At 37.3% G+C, this 26,283-nt stretch overlaps 1 protein-coding gene across 1 annotated transcript in view; it reads left to right on the top strand.

Moving 5' to 3' along the window:
• The window catches only part of SNX27 (sorting nexin 27), a 76,767-nt gene that overhangs the window by 37,238 nt on the left and 13,246 nt on the right, over positions 1-26,283 (top strand). The window contains exons 3-7 of the mRNA XM_043876454.1: positions 9,484-9,676; positions 11,233-11,297; positions 13,101-13,205; positions 16,109-16,187; positions 19,415-19,578. Coding sequence (XP_043732389.1) covers positions 9,484-9,676; positions 11,233-11,297; positions 13,101-13,205; positions 16,109-16,187; positions 19,415-19,578 — 606 coding nt within the window. The remainder of the gene's footprint in view (positions 1-9,483; positions 9,677-11,232; positions 11,298-13,100; positions 13,206-16,108; positions 16,188-19,414; positions 19,579-26,283) is intronic.

Here is a 26,283-nt window from a genome sequence, read left to right as displayed (position 1 = left end):
GGTCTCTTTCCTTCTACTAACTTTAGGTTTTGTTTGTGTTTTTTTCCTAGTCACTTTAGGTGTAGGTTTAGCTTGTTTATTTGAGATTTTTCTTGTTTCCTGAAGTAGACTTATACTGTTATAAACATCTCTTAGAACCTCTTTTGTTGTTTGCATAGGTTTCGGATCATTGTGTTTTCATTTGTCTCCATGTATTTTTAAATTTCCTCTTTGATTTCTTCACCCATTGTTTGTTGAGTAGCATATTGTTTAGCCTCCATGTGTTTGTGGTTTTCGCAGTTTTTCTCCTTCTAATTCATTTCTAGTCTCATAGCATTGTGGTCGGAGAAGATGTTTGATATGATTTCAATCTTAAATTTCGTGAGACTTGTTTTGTAGTCTAGTATGTGATCTGTTCTGGAGACTGTTCAACGTGCACTTGAAAAGAATGAAAAATTTGCTTCTTTTGGGTGGGATGTTATACATGCTAGCAAAGTACTGCTCAGAATCCTTCAAGCTAGGCTTCAACAGTATGTGAACCAAGAACTTCCAGATGTACAAGCTGGATTTAGAAAAGGCAGAGGAACCAGAGATCAAACTGCTGACATCTGTTGAATCATAGAAAAAGCTAGAGAATCCAGAAAAACAACTACTTCTGCTTCATTAACTGTGCTAAAGCCTTTAACTGTGTATATCACAACAAACTGGAAAATTCTTAAAGAAATGGGAATACCAGACCACCTTACCTGCCTCCTGAGAACCTGTATGCAGGTTAAGAGGCAACAGTTAGAACTGGATATCGAACAACGTACTGGTTCAAAATTGGGAAAGGAGTATGTCAAGGCTGTATATTGTCACCCTGCTTATTTAACTTATATGCAGAGTACATCATGTGAAATGCCAGGCTGGATGAAGCACAAGTTGAAATCAAGATTGTGGGAAGAAATATCAATAACCTCAGGTATGCAGACTACACCACCCTTATGCCCAAAAGCAAAGAAGAACTAAAGAGACTCTTGATAAAGTGGAGAGTGAAAAGTTGTCTTAAAACTCAGTATTCAAAGAATGAAGGTCATGGCATCCAGTCCTATCACTTCATGGCAAATAGATGGGGAAACAATGGAAACAGTGACAGACTTTATTTTCTTGAGCTCTAGAATCTCTGTGGATGGTGACTGCAGTCATGAAATTAAAGGACACTTGTTCCTTGGAAGAAAAGGAATGATAAACCTAGACAGCATATTAAAAAGCAGAGACATTACTTTACCTACAAAGGTCCGTATAGTCAAAGCTATGGTTTTTCCATTAGTCATATATGGATGTGAGAACTGGACAATAAAATAAGCTGAGTGCTGAAGAATTGATGCTTTCAAACTATGCTGCTGGAAAAGACTCTTGAGAGTCCCTTGGACTGCAAGAAGATCAAACCAGTTAATCCTAAAGGAAATCAACACTGAATATTCATTGGAAGGACTGATGGCTGAAGCTGAAACTCCAGTCCTTTGGCCACCTGACGGGAAGAGCTGACTCATTGGAAAAGACCCTTATGCTGGGAAAGACTGAAGGCAGGAGGAGAAGGGGTAACAGAGGATGAGATGGTTGGATGGCATCACCAACTTAATGGATATGAGTTTGAGCAAACTCCAGGAGATGGTGAAGGACAGGGAAGATTGGCATGCCGCAGTCCATGGGATTGCAAAGAGTCGGACACAACTGAGTGATTGAATAGCAACAACAGCAACTTGTTCAGTTAAGTCCATCTGGTCTGATGTGTCATTTAAGGCTAGTGTTAATTATTGATTTTCTTTTTCTTCTTTTTTTTTGGCCATAGCACTTGGCATGTGGGTCTTAGTTTCGCCCCCAGGGATTGAACTCACAACCCCTGCAGTGGGTTGGCAGTGCAGAGTCTTAACCACTGGGTTGCTGGGACTATCCCTCATTATTGATTTTCTGTTTGGATTCTCTCTCCATTGATGTAGGTGTGGTGTTGAAGTCCTGTACTATCATTGTCTTACTGTCCATTTGTCCCCCTTTATATTTATTAATATTTGCTTTATGTATTTAGGTGCTCCTATGTAGGGTGCATGGACTTCCCTGGTGGCTCAGATGGTAAAGAATCTGCCTGCAGTGCAGAAGACCTGGATTTGATCCCTGGGTTGTGAAGATCCCCTGGAGAAGGGAACGGCAACCCACTCCAGTATTCTTGTTTGGAGAACTCCATGGACAGAGGAGCCTGGCGGGCTATAGTCCATGAGGTGTCAGAGTCGGACATGACTGAGCGGCGGACATAACACCGCGGCAACAGCATGTTGGGTGCATGTATATTTACAAATGTTATATCTTACTGGATTGATTCATTGATTGTTACGTAATTTTCTTCTTTATCTCTTATTACAGACCTTGTTTTAAAGTATATTTGGCTTGATACAAGTATTATTACCCTGGCTTCCTTTTCATGTCATTCATATGGCATACTTTTTTCCATTCCCTCCTTTTCTGCCTGTGTGTCTTTAGACCTGAAGTGAGTTTCTCTCAGGCAGCATGTATATGGTTCTCTTTTGTATATCCATTCAGCAGCTCTGTGTCTTTTGGTTGGAGTACCTAGTCAATTTATATTTAAAGTAATTGGATAGATTTGTACTTACTGCCATTTTATTAATTGTTTTGGGGTTGTTTTTATGACCCTTTTTTGTTTTTTTCTTTGTCTTTTGCTTTTTGCCATGTCTTTAGTGTTATGTTTGGATTCCTTTCTCTTTTTTGTGTGTATATCTTGTGTAGATGTTTGGTTTGTGATTACCATGAAGTTTATGTATAGCAGTCTGTCTATACGATCATTTTAAGTTTCTAATCTAATCCCTTAATTTCGAATGCATTTTAACAATCCTGTGTTTTTATTGCTCACCATGTTTATTGTTTTTAACATCATATTTTACATCCTTTTTTGATGTGTGTATCCCTTAACTGCTTATTGTGATAATGATGATTTTGATACTTTTGTCTTTTAACCTCCCTACTAGTTTTATAATCGACTAATCAGCTACCTTTACTGTATATTTGTCTTTAACAATGAGATTTTTCCTTTCCTAATTTCTTATTTCTAGTTGTGGCCTTTTTTGCATAGAGAAGTCCCTTTAACATTTCTTATTGAGTTGGTTTCATAGGGCTAAACTCTTAGCTTTTTGCTTGTCTGTAAACCTTTTTTGATTTTCTCCTTCAAATCTGAATAATATCCTTTCCAGGTAGAGAATTCTTGGTTGTGGGTTTTTTCCTTTCATCGCTATAGTATATTGTGCCACTCCCTACTGGTCTGCGGTTTCCGCTGAAAAGCCAACTGATGGCCTTATGGGAGTTCCCTTGTGCATAACTAGTTGCTTTTCCTTTGTTGCTTTTAATATTCTCTGTTTATCTTTAATTTTTGCTGTTTTAATGACAGTGTGTCTTGGTGTGGTCCTCTTTGGGTTGGTCTGTTTGGGACTCACTGTGCTTCCCAGATTTGGATGTCTGCTTTCTTTCCTAAGTTAGGAAAGTTTTTAGTTAGTACATCTTCAAATATGCTCTCTGCACCTTTTATTTCTTTTCTCCTTCTGGGACCCCTCTTAAATGAATGTTATATGCTTGATGTTGTCCTAAAGTTCTCATTTTTAAAAATAATTTTTCGTTTTTTTTCTGTTCAGTTTGAGTTATTTTCTTTACTCTGTCTTCCAGTTTTCTGATTCATTTCTCTGTATAATCTGTTATTGAATCCTTCTAGTGTATTTTTTATTTTAGTTACTGTATTTTTCATCTGTTTGGGTCTACTTTATATTTTCTAACTCTTTGTTAGAAAAATTCTAACTTCTCACTGTGTTCATCTAGTCTTCTCCAAAGTTCTTTGAACATTTTTATGATCATTAACTTGAAATCTTTGTTGCATAAATTGCTTATCTCCATTTCACTTAGTTCTTTTTCTGGGATTTTGTCTTGTTCCTTTGTTTGAGACATATTCCTCTGTAGCCTCCTTTTGCCTAATTCTGTGTTTTTGTTTCTATGTGTTTGGTAGGTTGGTATGTTTCCTTATCATGGAGAAGTGCCCTTAAGTAGGAAATGCCTATGGGCCAGCAGCATACTTGCTTCTGGTCTCCAGACCTTTATGCTTTAGGGGTGCCGTCTATATGGGCTGCATGAGCCCTTCTGTTGTGGCAGGCTGACTACTGTGAGGCACATTGGTAGGCATTGCTGGCCCCTGATTGGGTTCGTTGCCAAGCCTTGCCTAGTGCAGAAGCTGTCAGCCACTGGTGGGTGGGGCCGTGTCCTGGGAGGGTTCTGGGTCAGATGTCAGACTGCTGGTAAGTGGGGCCAGTTCCTGACTCAGCTGACTGGGGGTCTGGGGTTTTCCACAGTTGATGTTGGCCCAGTGGTGGGTGAGCCTTGATCCCTGGGCAGCTGGCCAATAAATATATATGGAGAGACAATGATCAACATCATTAATAATCATGGAACTGTAAATTAGGACCAGAGCAAGAAATCTTTTCATAGCCATTCCATCTGCAAAAATTAAGAGGATCTTTTTATATTATTACTGAAAAGGAGTGTAAGGAGTATAAGTTTATGTAACTGCTTTAGCTTATAAGTTGGCATTGTCTCCTTAGGTTGAATATTCACATACCTTATAATCCTGAAGTTCCTCACATGGAGTATATCCAGGAGAATCTCTTACATTAATGTATGTACTGCAGGCGGCATATGTGCAAATGTTCACAGTAGCATTGTTCATAATACTTAAAACCAAGAAATATTAAATCCCAGAAACAACCTGAATGTATGTCAACAGAACAGATTTTTTAAAAAATGCAAAACAACAAAGTGTTACGTACAATAGAATAAACCACAAAGATAGATAGCATTGTGGATGAGACTGTGTGAAAAAATAAGTGCCACAAAGCCTCATTCTGCATGTTAGACTTTTTATAAAACTGAAATATCCTCCAAAAATTAAAATAAGGACTTCCTTGATGGTCCAGTGGTTAAGAATCCGCCTGCCAATGCAGAGGACACAGGTTTGATCCGTGGTCTGGGAAGATTCCATGTGCCCTGAGGCCGCTAAACCCATGCACCACAACTGAGCCCACGTATCACAACTACTGAAGCCCATGTGCTCTAGAGCCTGTGCTGTGCACCAAGCGGGGCTGCTGCACGGAAAGCCGCGCACCACGACTAGAGGGTAGGCCCGCCTCCCCGCAGCCGGAGAGGAGGCCCGCCTCCCCGCAGCTAGAGGGTAGGCCCCCCTCCCCGCAGCCAGAGAGAAGGCCCGCCTCCCCGCAGCTGGAGAGTAGGCCTGCTTTCCCGCAGCTAGAGAAAGGCCGCACACAGCAGCACAGGCCCACGGCAGCCAAAAAATTAACGTGAACAATAAAAACGTGAAGATTACATGTGAACGTAGGAATAAACTGTGAAAAGAAAAACAAGGGAATAATGAAACATGGTTGAGCCTAATAATTTTGAGAGAGAAGCAGGGAGATGGGGTGAAGGAGGCAGAGACTATGTGATTAGAAATGTTTTTGTCACGGTCTTAGCTTTTAGTTTGTTTTTTACAATGTTAAACATAACTAAATTGGGATTTCCATGGTGGTTCAATGATTAAGACACTCTGTGCTTCCACTGCAGGGGGTGTGAGTTCAATCCCTGGTTGGTGATCTAAGATCCCACATGCCATGTGGAGTGGCCAAAAAAAAAAAAAATCAATTAATTAAAATAAATTTTAAAAGATAAAAATATCTAAATTAAATATCCAGACAGAGTTCATCAAAATGAGACTGTGTTATGAACCAAGGATTGCTGTTAACCCAGTTCTATACACCTGAGGTCCAAATAAAGAAAACAGATGCCATTTATGATCTACATTAGGGAAAACACACACACATAGCCTAAGTTCTTTAGGAGCATCTTGTTGTCTTTTGATTTTTTTTTTTCCAAGAAGAAACCTAAATACTTCAGCATTGGGAAAGAATCCCTTAGTTAAGGATCTCATACATTTCACTCAGAAATCAGATAAGAATGCTGAATGTTCTTTTGCTATTATAATCAGCTTGTGAATAGCCAATAAGGTGTCCTTTGGAAGACATGTTTTCAGCTAAAAGCAAGATTAAATGGCAAGGTGGCATTGGAAACAATTTGTTGGTCCTAATGTACATTGAGGATTTATCCAGATCAATAGCATGAACCAGATGAATGTCTGTTTGACATTTGTAGGCAGAACTTGGGTGGTGTTGTCATTCTTTTTTTCTTTTTGTTGGAGGATAACTGCTTCACAATATTGTGTCTGATCACTTTTGCACTGTTAAAGGAGACTCTCTTCTGTGTGTTCAGTAGCGTAATTCCTGTGGGTTACTAGAGGCTTGAGAAAGTGAGAACATTTTAATATTCAGATCTTACACAGAATGAGATGTTACCATTTAAAAGCCTTAAGAAATCTGTAAGTGGGGATTAAGGAACCAACAAAATAAAGATCTCTGTTATCTGGAATTTTGTTTTTTCATATTGAATATAGAGCCCAAATATTACTAGAATTGCTTTCCCTACAGTGGTTTGTGCTTTTGTGAGAATTTATCAGTTACCACCTTCTGGCATTCATTCCACAGAATTAAGTCATGAGGATAAAGCAAAATGGCATGGCATGGAGTTTCAACATTCACATATAGAGAAATTTAGAAATTATTTCAAAGCTGAATTTTGAAACTTTTATTTGCAGAATCCAGAGAGACAAAATCAGATCACTGATCACATAAGTTTTACACTTTCCCCACTCATAATTCATTCCTTTTCCCTCATTGGGTTTAACTCAGCAAAGAGTATCTCAAGAGGGCAATAACTTGTTACCCTTGGAAGCTGACTTTGCAATCTGAACATTCCAACTTTTGAAATTTTTTAGGATATGGTCATTTGGAGAAGACAGTGACCAGTGATCATTAAATTCAACATGTTCTCGCAAGCTAGACAAACTGTCTAATTCCATGTATGAGCCAGCTAGTCTGGGGTTTACATTAAGATGGAATCTAGAAGTACTACCTGCTTGCCTATATCTTTAGTCCCTATTTTATGATAATCTCCTTCATGTCTGGCAAGTATATTTTCTGATGGACCATTCTCATTTGTAATGAGACCGTGGTCATTTCTCATGGTCCATGGACCTTCACGAGTTGATTCAGCAGGGAATCAGTCATTTTCTTTGCAAATGAGTGTGTCCAAATCAGTGAAATGAATACTAATGGATCGTAGGTTAATTTTAAGGACAAGTGAAGAACAAAGCATCACTGTTGTAATATGTTTTTGTATGGTTTTCGTTTGCTAAGCACTACTAATTTAAAAATGGTTTAGCTCTTGTGGAAGCCATTCTTACCTGCATGAATGTATTACTGAACTGTCAGGCATCCTATTTATAGTTCTGTTCCCTTTGACTTCACATTTAAGTGGGAAGAGGTGGGTGGTGAGAGGCTATTTGATGTTACTGTTCGCACTTTATGAGAAACTGAAATTTTAGGGTTGAAATTGTCACAAAGGCCTCTTAAGTTTTAGGGTTCTTTCTACCCTAAGAAATGTTTTGTTAGACTTGAGATCACTTAAGTGATCGTCACTAGGGAAATGTAGTCATAGTCTTTCTTTAGAAGGCAGTGATGGGAATACTTGGTATTACGTGTGGTTCATTACAATCAGTTACAAATTTGTGTGATAATTACAAGAAGAAAACTCATTGATCAGGATCATATTCATCCCTGGACACTGATAGTAGTTAGAGGCTTTGCTTAGGGGAGGAATCATAGAAGGAGAGTTGCGAGAGAGGAGTTTTCAATGACTAAATTTTTGTTACATTTAATTTATACTTCTTAAATCATAGAAGCATGGAAAAGATTCTTCTTGAGACTGAAGGAAATGCTTTGGTGTATACATTCTCAGTGACTAAGTCTTTATTTGTTAGATTGAAGTATAGTTGATTTAGAGTAATTGTGTTAACTGCATCTGTACAACAGAGTGATTCAGTTATATATATATATTCTTTTGTAAGAATATATATATGTTCTTTTCTGTATACATACATGCATATATACACACACACATATATATACACTTTCTCTTTTATGTTCTTTTCCATTATGTTTTATCATAGGATATTGAGTACAGTTCTCTATGCTGTACAGTAGGACCTTGTTGTTCATCCATTCTGTATATGAAAGCTTACATCTGGTCACCCCAGCCTCCTCCTCCCATCCCTCCCCCTACACCTTCCCTCTTGGCAACCACCAGTCGATTCTATGTTCAGTGACTAACTCTTGATTACACGAGTAGATGACCTGTTTTGTGCACATTTAAATTTTTGAGTGATTTTTGCTAAGCCAGTAAGTGTGATTTGGGGCTAATTTTCCCATCTCTGCGTAATTTGATATGTTCTGAGACTACAGTTACTTACTTGGTGTTTTTGGATCATGTATTGCACCACTTTCCTTTATGAGGACACATATCTAAGAATTGCCAATATATACACTCATTTCTTCATCAAATATTTACCGAGTGCCTACCGTGTGTCAGGCCCTATTCTAGAAGCTTGGCATGCATCTGTGAACAATAGACAAATATCTGTCTACTTCCTTATGAGGATTATTAACTGTTTATTATTATGAGGAGGTCCTTAGAGTACATTTATTCTTCAGCTTTTTGTTAACTCTGTTTTAATGTTGGAAAGGAGAAGACCAAAACTAGGGACATCTGATTTTAAAAAGGAGCTTTGGCAAAAATGATCTTTTTGTAGCAAAAATACCAATATTGCTTACATCATTTTTTAGACCTTTTCTTTGGAAATGTGGTTCACACACAAATGTCAGCCACTTTGCTTTATGATCAATTCTGACTTTTTACATCTCTCCAAATTTGCTTGCTTGTTCATTCACATTGGCTTTAAATGATTTTTAACTTTCTGAAAATAAAAACCGATAATTGCCTCCAAAGATGTTTAAAACAGTGTGCTGGAGGTAATTGTAATAGCAAAAATAAGATCATGGGCCCCTTGAAGGCAGTATCTGTCTTTTTTACATACAATTTCTGGCATGTTTATTAAAAGTAAATCTTGTTTTATGGTGACCTTGAACATAAATTCTCTGTTAAAGTACATAGAGAAATACACCTATGCTGCTGCTAAGTCACTTCAGTCATGTCCGACTCTGTGCGACCTCATAGACGGCAGCCCACTAGGCTCTGCTGTCCCTGGGATTCTCCAGGCAAGAACACTGGAGTGGGTTGCCATTTCCTTCTCCAATGCGTGAAAGTGAAGTAGCTCAGTTGTGTCCGACTCTTCGCGACCCCATGGACTGCAGCCTACCAGGCTCTTCCGTCCATGGGATTTTCCAGGCAAGAGTACTGGAGTGGGGTGCCATTGCCTTCTCTGACCTAACCAGTGTTAATCTGAACCTGACTCTAGATGATTCTGTGATTTAATATATAGTAAGTAGGCTTTTTTTTGTTCTTCCCCCTCACCAGGTCTACAATGTTTACATGGCAGGGAGGCAGCTGTGTTCTAAGCGGTACCGGGAGTTTGCCATCTTACACCAGAACCTGAAGAGAGAGTTTGCCAACTTTACATTTCCCCGACTTCCAGGGAAGTGGCCATTCTCTTTATCAGAACAGCAATTAGATGCCCGACGTCGGGGGTTGGAAGAATATCTAGAAAAAGGTAAGCCAGCCTGTTAAACTCTATTATCTTGAGTAAACATAGGGTCAAGATAGTATGTTGTGGCTCTTAAGCTGCATAGCTAAGTTCCTGAAACTCAATAGTGAAAGTCACGTTTCTGACTATAGATGTTGATTGATCTGAGCATTAAAGCCAACACTGAACTGTTCAGTACAGCAGTTAATAGCCTATATTATTGACTCACTGAACACTTAACAACAATAAAAAAAATGCATAATTATTTTTTATGCGTCAAGGACCTATATTTATAGGGTTATATTATTTGCCAGCAAACACATACACACTCAACATGCTAAATGTATTTGGAAGCTAGGTGTTTAAGACATTTTTACGAAAGTGATTCTTAGTTTACTGACATAGCCTACTTGAAAACTCCTTATTCCTTTTGGACAGGTTTGCTGAGTTGTAAGTAAGCTAAAGTCCCCTTGTTCTTAGCAGGTTATAGGTAGAAATATTATAACTAACTTGTTATTAGTATCTCAGGACTTGCAGACAAGACATTAGGAATCTTTGGAAGCTGAGACATTCATTTATCTAGAAAGGCAGGGAGAGATGACACGAATCTCCTAAATATGATGGTTCAGTTTGTGGCTCAGAGAGGAGACCTTGCTTTGATATATTATAGAGTTATAGAATTTGCTAGGCGTGCAATAGTTTTTTCTTTAAAATACTCATTTAATAGAATAATGGTCTTACGTGGTATTTAGTAATTCTGTGTCCTTGTAGAAGAACTAATTGACCTAGTTGAATTTTTTAAAACTTTGGTAGAGAGCTTTCCCTGAAGAAAAACCATTTCCTCCATAGAAGGTAGTTAAACTTCATCTATTTTTAACTTCTCTAAGGTGGAATGGCCTCTAAACACAGCCCTTGGGAAATGAAAAAGAGTACAATTTTTTTTTAATAAAATGAAGTAAAATCAGCTGTGTAATTTATTATCCCCATGAGAATGTTAGGAAATTGACTCTCTTAGATGATTACCTGCTTACCTGCCTGTTTTCCTTTCCTTCCTTTTCCCTTTTTCTCTTTTTTTTTTTCAGTTGTAGTTGTTTTGAAGTTAAACTTAGTGAGATGAGAAGATGTACTCAGCTTAATACTTGATTACCCCTTTTTTTCCAAAATGGCTTTGAATGTTAATGATTCTCTTACTGACCTTCTCCTATGCCAAATAGATATTTTTCTTTGTATTTTAATTGTGTGTTTGATACATTCGTAATTGTCCGTGCTCTTGCTCTATTCTCTGGCTTATTAACACAAGCCATCAAAGTTGGATTTACTGAACTTTTATTTCTCTTTTATGAGTGACTTCCTTTGTCTATGTTTAATGTTTTTAGGAAGCTGTATCTTTGTACATCCTGTTATTCCTCAGTTCTACTTCATATGTAAATGTTTGTTGTGCCTTAAAATACCATGTGTCATGAATGGCATACTATTTCAGCATTGCCTGCTACTGATGATTTATATTTAAATCTTGATAGGTTCTTGACTATATATTCTTAATTTTAGGGCCTCATGCCAGATTCTATCTTTGTTTTCTATAGTGTGCTCAATACGAGTCATTGGCGAAAGTGACATCATGCAGGAATTTCTATCAGAATCAGATGAGGTAGGTGAATACCCACTACAGTGACTATTTCCCTCTTGGCTCCTTGTGGGGAAAATGGAAGTTTTTGTTTCTGGATTGAATTGCCATAAATTCTCCAAATGACTAATTTTTCAACTTCTTTTTTTTTTTAAGTGTTCTGCTTATCCTTCATGTCCTAGTGTTAGGTCCACCTTCTCTTTGACCCCTTCCCTGATGTTCACGTCATTAATTTTCTGTTCCACCAAGAATTTCTGCAGTCAGTACCACTTAATTGTCACCTTGTTGCTATCTCATTCTCTTATTTTTTATACATATAGTCAGGTTATCACTTTATAATTTTACTTTACTAGAGTATGAGCTACCTGTAGGTAAGAGCTAAATCTTAATTGTTTTCTTTTCAGCTTTTTGACATAATTGTCAAATAGGAATTGTATATATTTTGGTATATGATTTGATGTTTTGATATCTGTATAAATTGCGAAATGATCACTACAGTCAAGTTAACATATTTATCATCTCATTACTATTTCCTCCCTTCCTTCTTGTTCTTTTCTTCCTTCCATCCTTCCATCTTCCCTTCCTTCCTTTCTTCACTTCTGATCTGCCCCTTAGCAAATTTCAGATATATGAAATAGTATTGTTAACTATGATCACCATGCTGTACATTAGATCTTCAGAACAAGAGCTAAATATTGATCATCTTCATATTCCCAGTGCCTTAGCACAATGTCAAACATATTGTAGGTGCTTAATGAATACTAATTGATTAGACACATGACTGTGTAATGCTACTGTACTAGTATGTTATTCATTGATTATTTTATATGTATATATTTTATTTTCCCAACTGGATTATAAGTTCTTGCAGACAAGGGCTTATAACAAAGTAATGCTTAGGATGATTTTAGGCAATTTTACTTTTTAAAAAGTGGTATTTAGTAAATAGTTGTTCTCTGTAGTAAAAATGCCAAGGTCACAGTTTGTTAGAGGAATGTGTAAATTTATAAAAAGCAGTAAGAGAAAAGGACTTCTTTTGAATTAAGGAGGATAAAAATTGTTTACTCTTCGCTTTAAGAAAATTGTACATCAGACTAATGCAGATTCCTGAGTTTCATTAATTTTTCCTTTCAAAGGTGTGGTGATTATTTCAGAATCTGGAAAGGAACTTAGAATTTCACTTGAGCCAGTCTGGTATTGTTGTTGTTCAGTTGCTAAGTTGTGTCCAACTCTTTGTGACCCCATGGACTGTAGCCCACCAGGCTCCTCTGTCCATGGGATTTCCCAGGCAAGAATACTGGAGTGGGTTGCCATTTCCTCCTCCAGGGAATCTTCCCAACCCAGGATCAAACCTGTGTCTCCTGCATTGGCAGGTGGATTCTTTACCATTGAGCTACCAGGGAAGCCCATGCCTGACCATTTAAAACCAGATATTATTTGTTGAAACTACTGCTTTCGTTGTTTTGTTTTCTCATTTGTGAGTTCTGAATGTTTGAAAGTAAGCCAAAAATTTCATCTGTGTTTGACCTAGACTGCTTCACACAAATTTTCTGTTTTGGATATGCACACATTGAGTTTAACATATTTCTTTCCTTCCTGTTCCTCTTAAAGGTTAACTTTTGCTGGAGCCGAAAGTTAGCTTTATGACTGACTTATAAAATGTAAATGTATTGATTTATAAGATGTCTTTTTTCCCCTTTTCATTGAAACTCATTTTCTTTCCATCACAAGTTTAGGTTGTTGTTTAGCTAGCATGTTGCAAGGAGAGTGAAGATATACTGGGTCATAATTTTTTTTTAATTAATTCTTTTTCTGTCTTTTCCCCAGAATTACAATGGTGTGTCCGATGTAGAGCTGAGAGTAGCATTACCAGATGGAACGACAGTTACAGTCAGGGTTAAAAAGAATAGTACTACAGACCAAGTATATCAGGTAAATTAAACTTGAACAAGTAGACTTGACATTGTTGGTTTAAAACTGAGAAAGATAGATTAAATGAGTTAATACATATAAAGTGCTTAGAGTATCTGACATGTAATAAATTTATTAAATATTAGCTGCTAGTGTTGATGTTAATTATTATTAATTTGTAAGTACTTTGTCTTGCTTAAAAGAAAGGCAGTAAATATCTTAGGTCGTATTGGTTGTGATTGGTACCCCCTCTTTTTAATTGTAAAAACTTTATAATGTACCTGAAAATAGAATAGTACCATAAAGTCCCATGTTCTCATTACTCATATTTAATAATCCTCAAGATTTTGCCACATTTGTGTTCTATATCCAGTTTTCCTTTTCCTTTGTTTAAATATTTTATGACAAATTCCATGTTATTGGACCTGAATGCATTTCTGTATGCCTCTCTAAAAAATATGGACATTCTTCTTATATAATCACAAAACCATTATCAAGCCTAAAAAATTAACTACTTACATGGTATTAACTAATAACAAATCCATAGTCAAGTTTTCCCAGTTGTCTAAAAATGATTCTTTACAATAGGTTTGTTAAAATCTGGATCTAAACAAGGTCCTCATGTGATATTTGGTTTTTATGTTTGTTTTAATATAGGGCAGGCTCCCTTTCCTTCCCTTCCCCAACTTTTCCCCCCGGATTTTTTGCCTTATTGCAGAAATTGGGTCTGTGTCCTGTGGAATGTTCCACATTCTGAATTTACCCATTTGTTTCTTTTGTCTATTTATATCATTTAATATGTCTTTCTGTTTCCTTGTATTTTCTATAACTGTAATTTTGCTCTAGAGGCTCGATTAGATTCAGCTTTTCTGTTAAGACTACTTCGTAATCTGTGTTATGTACTTCATATTACTTCTCAACAGGTGGAACACAATATCTGGTTATCCACTTTTAGTGATTAATTAGTAGGTTTAGGTGGTAATAACTTGATATCTCCATTGTTTACTCCACCAATTTATTTATTCATTGAGTTTTTCACTGATGATTGCTGTTATAACCAGTGATTTTATTAAGGGTTGCAAAATGCTGATTTTCCACTTCTCTCACGTCTTCACATTTATTAACTCGAATTCTTCTATAAGAATGTTCCCTTATCAACGAAGGTTATTTGGTATCCTGAAATACAGTTTGTAGGGAAGGGGAGATAAATATGTAATTCTTTCGTTTTATTGCCAATTTGTGGTATAAAGAAATGGTGCCCTTATTGATTCCAGTGATATCCAATGAGATTTTTTTTTTTTAGTATCATGTGGGTTTTTAGGTACTCAGTATGATTTAATCAAAAGCAGTATTCTTTTTGGTGCTCACATTGTTCTGTCTTTGGTCACTGGCAGCTCTTTCATGTCTGCTCCTGTGGGTTTTTTTGGTGCAGTTCATTTGTTTATGATAGCATCCTTGCTTTTTGCTTGGTGCTTCGGGCTCATCTTTGTATATTTCCTATACTAGATCTAGAATCAGCCATTTCCCCAAGGAGTCCTGTTTCCTTTCAGTGAGGAATGGTATTTAAAGATCATGATCCGGGTGCTGGGTATAATTGTTTCTTTTAGGCCTTTTCTTTGGTTGTTAATCTTGATTTGATAAAGGTTTTCAGAGAGACTAGCAGGTTTTTGGATATTAGTGCTTATTTCTACTTTGTAGCAAATAAATTATCCCCCAGACATTTACTGTATACCATGGCAAAGAGTATGTATAGGATCTGAGGTATTTCAGAAATTATAAAATGGTAGATTGATTACAAGGAAAACATTAATTTTATATAGCTTACTGATGTTTTGTTTTCAATATTTCTCTACAAAAGTCTAATTTTTTTTTTCAGTTTTCTCCTTACCCAGTCACTGAGACTTCTAGCTATAAGCCATTTTCCAAACCCTGAGAAGATACCAGTTTCTGTCTGGTGCAGTATAGAATTGTAACTTAGAACACTTACAGTCTCCAGTTTCTACCTCACTTCAGGGATGACCCTAGGTCTGCTTCGTGAGCAGATCTGGGAAGAAGGATATACTTCTGTTTGGTTTACTGAGACACTAATACCCAACAGTTTCGTCTTGTTTAATTAACATCTTATTTATACATTTTGGGATTGACCTTGAAAAGGAATTTTGATACTACTAGCTTGTGTTTTTTGCTTTGTGTTTTGTTGTTGTTTGTATGTAATTTCAGTTTTCTTTTATCTGCATATGGATCTTGTTTTTATTTGTCATGTTAGGACCTTAGTTTCTAGAGAGAAGAACTGATACTTGTTCAAAGTGTCTTTGTTGTTCCAACATTTTGCTTTTTTCATGTGGATAAGAATGACAATAATTCTTAGGAAATGGAGGTCCCAAGCATGAAACATGGATTATCTGAAAAGTAAACAAGAATAATTTGTGAAGTATGAACAAAATTGATAACCAGTATTTTAAGCTCAAGAACCAAAGATATAGATCTTGTATGGTAACAGCCTGTATTAAAATGTAGGCTGAATGTGTAAGACTAGATATTTATAAGAATTTATTTTCCTCTTAAAATCTGTCCTTGTGAAGCACATGTCTTGTTAAGTGCTGTTAAAAAAGACCCTTATGAGATGAAGTTACATTTCAGAGAGCAAAGCTGATATTTAAGGAGAGACTATTAATCAGCTTTAAAATTCATATTTAGAGATCATAGCTATTTGGGTCAAATACTATAGGTATTTTTACCCTTTTATTTCATGCATGTATACATACATACAAAGAAGAGTAGCTATGGTCCATGGATTTAGTTTATATGAAACCAAGATAGTAAGACCCTTCTCTTCCCCCTGCTTCTCATGCATACACCCGTCTTTTCCCAGCCCCATGAAACTGCTTAGTGTCCCTAACTAATGTATTTCATTTACACTTTAGGCAATTGCAGCAAAGGTTGGCATGGACAGTACAACAGTGAATTACTTTGCCTTATTTGAAGTGATCAATCATTCCTTTGGTAAGTGCCAGTGACTGATATTAAGTTTGGGAATATTTTATTCTAATACTAATGTACCGAATATCCCAGAAGCTGTCAGATTGAAACTGTTGGCCTAGAGAAGAAGATATTGAAGATACAGGGCAGTCCCACTAATTGGAACTGTTTCTAACAAGCAGACAGGACAAATCCCATTAAGCCCAAGTCTAGGTATCTGATCGCCTTTTTCTTCTTCTGTCAGTGTTGATTACTTGCACCCAGCACTGAAGCAGATATTTTCATGAGATTTTTTAAAATCAGAGATTCAAAATTAATATATTCTAATGAAACCACCTTAAAAAGATTTTATTTAACTACAACTTGTTTTAGTGTTCTTTATGCTTTTTGTAGATTTTTAAGAATAGCTTTTTATTTTCAGGAGTTAGAAAGAGATACACTGATTGAAAGGCTTTGCTTTAGTGCATGTGTTTAAGTTTCTGTGTAAACAGGTATCCTTTTTCTAGGAAGTTTTGTTGCCTGGTGACAAAGATTTTCTTTTACATATTATTTTATAAAAGCTAGGAACAGTTTCATTGAGACCACAAAGGGGGGAGGAAGTCAGAAGGCTCTCTTTAAATGACAGATTTCCAATGGTTTATGGGTTTTTTCACATCATACATATATAGGGGTAAGGCCAGAAACAACAGATAATATCAATAGATCAGAATTTCCCCATTCTGGAAAGGGAGAGAGTTTGGGAGATTTGAATCGCCCTGAATTGTTGTCGCCTTGACCTGTCGTCGCAGGTCAAGGTAGAACAACTTTGATTCCCTCCAAAGCAACTATTTCTCAATTATTTATTGTCTTCCCAACTCTCTGTAGTCTAATAGGCAGATATAAATGTTGCAAAGGATTGCTAAGGAACCAGGACACTAGGATTCTAATCTTATCCTTCTTTTCTAAGCTTTTCAGTTCAGTTCAGTTCACTCAGTCGTGTCTGTCTTTTTGCGACCCCATGAACTGCAGCACACCAGGCCTCCCTGTCCATCACCAACTCCCGGAGTTTACTCAAACTCATGCCCATTGAGTCGGTGATACCATCCAACCATCTCATTCTCAGTCATCTCCTTCTCCTCCTGCCTTTAGTCTTTCCCAGCATCAGGGTCTTTTCCAATGAGTCAATTCTTTGCATCAGGTGGCCAAAGTATTGGAGTTTCAGCTTCAGCATCAGTCCTTCCAATGAATATTCAGGACTGATTTCCTTAGGATGGACTGGTTGGATCTCCTTGCAGTCCAAGGGACTCTCAAGAGTCTTTTCCAACACCACAGTTGAAAAGCATGAAATCTTTGGTGCTCAGCTTTCTTTATAGTCCAACTCTCACATCCATCCATGACTACTGGAAAAACCATAGCTTTGACTAGATGGACCTTTGTTGGCAAAGTAATGTTTCTGCTTTTTAATTAGCTGTCTAGGTTGGTCATAGCTTTTCTTCCAAGGAGTAAGCGTCTTTTAATTTCATGGCTGCAGTCACCATCTGCAGTGATTTTGGAGCCCAACAAAATAAAGTCTGTCACTGTTTTCATTGTTTCCCCATCTATTTTCCATGAAGTGATGGGACCAGATACCATGATCTTAGTTTTCTGAATGTTGAGTTTTAAGCCAACTTTTTCACTCTCCTCTTTCACTTTCATCAAGAGGCTCTTTAGTTCTTCTTTGCTTTCTGCCATAAGGGTGGTGTCATCTGCATATCTGAGGTTATTGATATTTCTCCTGGCAAAATCTTGATTCCAGCTTGTGTTTCATCCAGTCCAGCGTTTCTCATGATGTACTCTGCGTATAAGTTAAATAAGCAGGGTGACAATAGACAGCCTTGATGTACTTCTTTCCCGATTTGGAACCAGTCTGTTGTTCCATGTCCATTTCTAACTTTGGCGTCTTAACCTGCATACAGATTTTTCAGGAGGCAGGTCAGGTAGTCTGAAATTCCCATCTCTTAAAGAATTTTCCACATTTTGTTGTGATCCACACAGTCAAAGGCTTTGGCATAGTCAATAAAGCAGAAATAGATGTTTTCCTGGAACTCTCTCACTTTTTCGATGATCCAACGGATGCTGGCAATTTGATCTCTGGTTCCTCTGCCTTTTCTAAATCCAGCTTGAATATCTGAAAGTTCATGGTTCATGTATTGCTGAAGCCTGGCTTGGGGAATTTTGAGCATTACTTTGCTAGCATGTGAGATGAGTGCAGTTGTGCAGTAATTTGAGCATTCTTTGGCATTGCCTTTCTTTGGGATTGGAATGAAAACTGATCTTTTCCAGTCCTGTGGCCACTGCTGAGTTTTCCAAATTTGCTGACATATTGAGTGCAGCATTTTTACAGCATCATCTTTTAAGATTTGAAATAGCTCAACTGGAATTCCATCACCTCCACTAGCTTTGTTCATAGTGATACTTCCTAAGGCCCACTTGACTTCACATTCCAGGATGTCTGGCTCTAGGTGAGTGATCACACCGTCGTGATTATCTGGGTCGTGAAGATCCTTTTTGTACAGGTCTTCTGTGTATTGTTGCCACCTCTTCTTAATATCTTCTGCTTCTGTTAGGTCCTTACCATTTCTGTCCTTTATTGTGCCCATCTTTGCATGAAATTTTCCCTTGGTATCTCTATATAAAGACAGTAAACATCAAGAGAAAGAACTCAGCCTTTTTCAAGAGAAACAGTATAGAAATTAAAAGTGGTAGTGTTTTATCTTGCTTGAGCATTGTTAGGAAGAGGAAATAATGCTACCCAGAAGACACTTTTCACTTTGATGAATGTCTTATATTTGTGGAGGGATAGGGAGAGTCTTTCAGCTCTTAACAATAAAAGCACCATAAGTAAATAAAATGCACTATAGCTGGATAAAAGGGGAGACTTGCTCTAAAGAGGTTCAGTGGTCATTGCCATAACTTGCCCAATAATGGATCAGATATTTTAACTGACTTTGGAGTAGGTGCTGTCTGCAGAGTCAGCATGTTAACTGAAGGGTGTGTCATTCAGGTGAGAGATTTCAGTTAGCTTGAGGCTCAACTGGCTAGTCATATTAGAAGGTATAGATTTGGCTAGAAAAATGGATATTTTGTGGTCCCAAGGCAGAGCTTCTTGACAGTCTAAGCTGATGTCCTGGTTAATGATCAACTCCATTCTTGTCTGCTTTACACAGTTGATACTAAGGAAATGCCTTATGTGTCTTCTCACTCTGGCTGTCTTTGTTTTGTCTCCTCTCTAGTGCGTAAGCTGGCACCTAATGAATTTCCCCATAAACTCTACGTCCAGAATTATACATCAGCTGTGCCGGGTACCTGCTTGACCATTCGAAAGTGGCTTTTTACGACAGAAGAAGAAATCCTCTTAAATGACAATGACCTTGCTGTTACGTACTTCTTTCATCAGGTAGGTAAATTGATCTCCCTGGAGAGGCCTAATTTTTTTTTCTGTATGTATATAGTGGTCATTTGCCAATCCTGTGTGAATCCTTGAGTAAGCTGTTTTGCCTCCTAGATTTTAGTTAAATTTGTAAAATGTTCTGTTGCATTTCACAAAAGATAAGTTTAAGAAGAGGATATCCCGGAGTTCAAAATGTATTTATTATTATTTTTTAAAGCAATAGCAAATGAAGATTATGGGGCTGTGTACTTTTTCAAAAAGATCTTCATCAGACAATATGGAAATCCCTTTAAAAACTAGGAATAAAACTACCATATGACCCAACAATCCCACTACCCTGAGAAAAACCATAATTGAAAAAGGCATGTGTACCCCAATGTTCATTGCAGCGCTATCTGCAAGAGCTAGGACATGGAAGCAGCCTAGATGTCCATCGACAGATGAATGGATAAAGAAGCTGTGCTACATATATACAATGGAATATTACTCAGCCATGGAAAGGAACGTGTTTGAGTCAGTGCTAATGAGGTAGATGAATCTAGAGCCTATTATACAGAGTGAAGTAAGAAAGAAAAACAAGTATCAAATATTAATGTATATATATATGGAATCTAGAGAGATGGTACTGATGAACCTAATTGCGGGGCAGCAGTGGAGACGCAGACATAGAGAACAGACTCCCAGGCATGGGAGGCAGAAGGAGGGAAAAGGGTGGGGTGGCTGAAGAGAGTGGCATGGAAACACACACACTGCCATGTGTAAGACAGACAGCCGGTGGGCCTCTGCTGTGGGACCCAAGAACTCAGACGGCTCTGCGACAGCCCAGAGAGGTGGGCGGGCTGGGAGATGGCAGGGAGGCTCAGGAGGGAGGGGACGTGTGCATTACCTGTGGTTGATTCACGCTGATGTATAGCAGAGACCAACACAATGAAGCAATTATCCTTCAATTAAAAAGAATAAATTAAAAAAGATTTTCATCAAAATTATTTATCCATAGAGCTTAAAGCATCAAATAGTTCTACACAGGTTATTATGAAAAATATTCGTTATTCCCACTTCTTTCCTATCATAGGCAACCACTTTCACCTCTTTTTAGCTTTGTTTTTCTGTTGTTATTTATTCATCTTTTTTCAAAAAAATTTATTGAGGTAGAGTTGATTTACAATGTCGTGTTAGTTTCTGGTGTGCAGCAGAGTGATTCAGCTATACATATATGTGTATTCTTTTTCATAGTCTTTTCTATTATGGCTTATTGCAAGATATTGAGTACAGTTCCCTGTGCTAAATAGTAGGTCCTTGTTAATTACCTATTTTGTATATAGTAGTGTGTATCTGTTAATCTTAAACTCCTAGTTTATCCCCTGCACTTTCCCCTTTGGTAAGCATGTGGGATCTTAGTTCCCCGACCAGGGATCAGGCACATGCCCCCTGTATTGGGAGCATGGAGTCTTAACCACTGGACTACCAGGAAAGTCCCCTGTTTCTGTTTTTTAAAGAAGTTCATTTGTATCATATTTTAGATTCAACATATACATGATATCATATGATATTTGTTTTTCTCTGTCTAATTTCACTTAATATGATAATCTCTAAGTCTAGCCATGTTGCTACAAGTGGCATTATTTCATTATTTTTTATGGCTGAATAATACTCTTATCTCACACAGACAAACACACACACAGAGACACACATGTTCTTAATCCATTCATCTATCCATGGACGTCTAGGTTGCTTCCATGACTTGGCTCTTATAAATAGTACTGCAGTGAACATTGGGGTTCTTGTATCTTTTTGAATTAGTTTTCTCCATATATATGCCCAGGAATGGAAATTTTGGATCATATGTTAACTCTGCTCTATTTTCAGTTTTATGAGGAACCTCCATACTGGTTTCCACAGTTCTCTTCAGTTCAGTGTTCATTTGCTCAGCCGTGTCTGACTCTTTGCGACCCTGTGAACTGTAGCATGTGAGACCTCCCTGTCCATCACCAACTCCCAGAGTTTACTCAAACTCATGCCCATTGAGTTGGTAATGTCATCCAACCATTTCATCCTCTGTCATCCCCTTCTCCTCCTGCCTTCAGTCTCTCCCAGCATCAGGGTCTTATCCAGTGAGTCAGTTCTTTGTATCAGGTGGCCAAAGTATTGGAGTTTCAGCTTCAGCATCAGTTCTTCCAATGAATATTTAGGACTGATTTCCTTTAGGATGGACTGTTTGGATCTCCTTGCAGTCCAGGGGACTCTCAACAGTCTTCTCCAACACCACAGTTGAAAAGCATCAATTCTTCAATGCTCAGCTTTCTTTATAGTCCAACTCGCACATCCATCCATGACTACTGGAAAAACCATAGCTTTGACTAGATGAACCTTTGTTGGCAGAATAATGTTTCTGCTTTTTAATAAGCTGTCTAGGTTGGTCATAACTTTTCTTCTAAGGAGTAAGTGTCTTTTTGTTTCATGGCTGTAGTCACCATCTGCAGTGATTTTGGAACCCCTGCAAAAATTGATGTAACTACTTTCCTCAGTAGCTGCACCAATTTACATTCCTACCAATAGTGTAGGAGGGTTCGTTTTTCTCCACACCCTCTCCAGCATTTCTTTCTTTGTGTGTGTGTGTGTGTAATAAAGTTTTATTAAAGTATAAAGGAGATAGAGAAAGCTTCTCACATGGGCATCAGAAGGGGGCAAAAGAATACCCCTTTGCTAGTGTTAGCAATGGAGTTATATACTCTCCAGTGAATCCAAAGAATGTCTGGAGGTTGCAAAGACCTCACCAGACCCACTCCCATAATTTACATTTTAAGATAACAGAGTTGGCTAGAAGGTTTAATCCAAAGATTGTCCTCAGGCAGGATACATCCTTGTAAAGACCAGACCTACTCCCATAATTTACATTTTAAGATAACAGAATTAGCCAGAGGGTTTAATCCAAAGACTGTCCTCAGGCAGGATACATTATTGTTATATAATCCTAAGGAATGTAGAGGAAAAAAAGTAAAAAAGTTTGTCCTTTTCTTCCTCCTTGAATATCCCAGACCTCTCTCTCCTTGGGGACCCCTAGACTTCTTATCAACCTGCCTAGGAAATGACTCTCTCATTCCCCCCTTTTCTTTTAGGAGAATTATGTTGCTTAGGGAAAAGGGGCGTCGTTTTCATTCCATAACTGCTTCCGAGCTGACAAGGGGCGTTGTCCCTAAATTGGTGAGGCAACATATTCTCCTAATCCTCATAGTGAGGATGTCTGATCCAGGGGCTCCAAGTAATAGTTGGAGGAATCTCCAGCATTTCTTATTTGTAGACTTTTTAATGATGGCTGTTCTGACCATTGTGAGGTGATACCTCATTGCAGTTTTGATTTGCATTTCTCTAATAATTAGTGATATTGAGCATATTTTTTAAAAAATTCATTTTATTGAAGTGTTGATTTATAATTGTGTTAATTTCTACTGTACAACAGAGTGATTCAGTTACACATGTGTATACACATGTTCTTTTTCATATTCTTTTCCATTATGGTTTATCACAGGATATTGAATATAGATCCCATTGCTGTATAATATGACTTTGTTATCTATTCATCCTATATATGATAGTTTGCATCTGCTAATTCCAAACTCCCAATTCTTCCCTCCCCCAATCCTTCCTCCCCCGTGGTGACTGCAGATCTATTCTCTATGTCTGTGAGTGTGTTCTGTTTCACAGATATGTTTATTTGTGTCATATTTTAGTTTCTACATACAAGTGATGTCATATGGCATTTGTCTTTTTCTGACTGACTTTGCTTAGTGTCATAATCTCTAGGACTGCCTATGTTGCTGCAAATGTCACTATTTCATTCTTTTTTTATGGCTCAGTAATATTCCACTCTGTGTGTGTGTGTGTGTGTGTGTGTGTGTGTGTGTGTGTGCACGCGCCCCAGGTCTCCTGTCTTGCAGGCAGATTCTTTACCATCTGAGCCATCAGATCACATAGGCCTCCTTAAATTAATTCCCAAGTATTTTATATTTTTATTACAGTTATGAATGGAATATTTTTTCTTTGTGTTGTTGGAGTAGAAAAATTATTTTCTAGAAGTCAGAATATCTGGTTCAGGTAAGTACAAGCTCTCCATTGGGTAAATACTTAACATATAGCTTTGTTAAGATCTGTTTTCTGATCTGTTAAAGGGTAATAGTAGTACTTCACTTTTTAAAAAAATCGGTATCAAACTTTAAACAAAGCAGAGCTTGTGAAATTACTTTTTGAATTATAAAACCGTAAAGCAAAAGTAAGGCTGGCTTCCCTGGTGACTCAGTGGTAAAGAATCCACCTGCCAGTATAGACGGGTTTGATCCCTGGGTCGGGAAAATCCCCTGGAGAAGGAAATGGTAATCCCCACTCCAGGATTCTTGGCTGGGAAATCCCATGGACAGAGAAGCCTGGTGGGCTGTATAGTCCATGGGGTCGCAAAGAATTGGACACAACTTAGCAACTAAACAACAACAACAGAGCGAAACATTTAGGTGGATAGATAGAAAAGCTTTTGTTTTTGTATCAGTGTCTCATACCCCAAAACTTTTTGAACTCTCCTGTTTCTTCAGTTTTTTAACCAGCTTTATTGAGGTATAGTTGACACAATAGACTGTATATATTTAAAATTTATAATTTGGTAAGTTTTTTTTTTTAACTCTCAGCCGTTTAAAAATGTGCAATTCAGTAGTGTTAAATTCACTTCATTATGCAGTAGATCTTCAGAACTTTTTCCTCTTGCAAAACTAAAATTCTACCCATTAAATAACTCATTTTCCTCTCCCCTACTTATGGCAACTCCCATTCTACTTTCTGTGAACTTGACTACTTTAGATATCTCATGTAAATGGAATCATACATTATTTGTCTTTTGTGACTTGCTTATTTTATTTAGCATAATGTCCTTAAGGCTTATTCATGTTATTAAAACTGAATAATAATATGCCATTGTATGTGTATATCACATTTTGTTTATTCATCTGTGGATGGACATTTGGGTTGCTTTTACCTCTTGGCTATTATGAATAATGCTGTTATGAACATGGTTATGTAAATGTCTCTTCAAAATTCTGCTTTTAATATCCCCAGAATCATGATCAATGGCTGGATCATATGGTAATTCTATTTTTAATTTTTTGAGGAACCGCCGCACTGTTTTCCGTAGCAGCTGTACCATTTTACATTCCTAGCGTTGCACAGCAGCTCAAATGATTTTATGATTGACTAGGTAAACAATTGTGCCTTTTGGAAAATAATACTAAAATTTTTCGCTCACTTAATTTTAGTTGATTTTTTGTATCATATTTTGTTGATGGGACTGTCTCAGGCATCTCATCAATTCTAAGATGCCATCAGTTGTAGGATGCACTAGTATTTTATGTACTGCTAAGAGAAAAAAGCTACCAATTAAACAACATATATCATTGATTATAAGATGCATCCCAATTATAGGAATGATAAAATGTGAGAAAACTGTGCACCTTAGAATTGATGAAATACTAGATAATAATGATAGTTATGTGCCATTTCCTTAAAAATTGATAAAAGTCAAAATCCATAGTAGGATGTATTTAATTTCTGGCTAAACCTGGCAGATTAAACATACACTTAAACTACTTTTTGAAAGCTTACTAGAATAATCATAATGGGTTTTAAGAGGCATAAACCTGTGAAGAGAATAGGCTGAGACACAATAGATGAGAATGGTCAACAGTTTTTAGAAAACGAATGTTTGAATGAGTCAACAGGAGTTTGGTGTTTGGTTATTGTGGAAGAATTGGTAAGAGGCATGTGGAAAGTTACAAACATAAGGCAGTTAACCTAAAAGGAAAACAAAATATATAAGAAAGGAAGCTCTGGTAACAGCACATGATTTAGTTGTGAACAATGTTTACATGCTTATAATAATGTGTTGAGTACAGTATTCAATACTGATTACTGAGTTAATTTTTATTGAGATGTTGGAGGAAGAAGAGAGAGTGTAGGAGTGGTATATGAAAGCTAAAACATTACTATTTTTGGCTGCACATTATGGTATGTGGGATCCTAGTTCCCCAACCAGGGATTGAACCAATGCCCTCTGCAGTGGAAGCATGGATGCTCAACCACTGGACCACCAGGGTAGTCCCTAAAACTTTTTTTTTAACTCTTTTTATTTATTTTTAAAAATAATTTTATTTATTATGGCTGTGCTGGGTCTTCATTGCTGTGTAAGGACTTTCTCTAGTTAGGTGAGCAGGAGGCTACTTTCTAGTTGCAGTGTGGTGACTTCCTTTTTTGTGGAGCATGGCCTCGAGGGCACGCAGGCTTCAGTAGTTGTGGCATGTGGATTCAGTAGTTGTGGCACATGGGCTTAGTTGCTCCGAGGGATGTGAGATCTTCTGGGATGAAGGGTTGAACCCATGTCTTCTACATTGGCAAGAGGATTCTTTACCACTGGGCCACTAGGGAAGCCCAAAACTTATTATTTTTAACACAGCAAGTCAACATTGTCTAAAATTGACAAGTTAGGAATTAGCATAAGCATGACATTTAGAATTATGAAAGGAATATTACAAAAAACTGCTTACAGTGCTTAACAATATCTGGAATGAGGCTGTGTGATCAAACTTGTTTTGGTTAGATGCCTCTTGGTAATACATATTTTTAAAAACTATGTATCTCTTTTATTTCATAGATTTTTTTCAATTAAGGGAAAAAGGA

The sequence above is a fragment of the Cervus elaphus genome, chromosome 20 (assembly GCF_910594005.1).
Source record: "Cervus elaphus chromosome 20, mCerEla1.1, whole genome shotgun sequence".
Lineage (NCBI taxonomy): Eukaryota > Metazoa > Chordata > Mammalia > Artiodactyla > Cervidae > Cervus > Cervus elaphus.
This window is presented reverse-complemented; position numbering and strand designations above follow the sequence as displayed.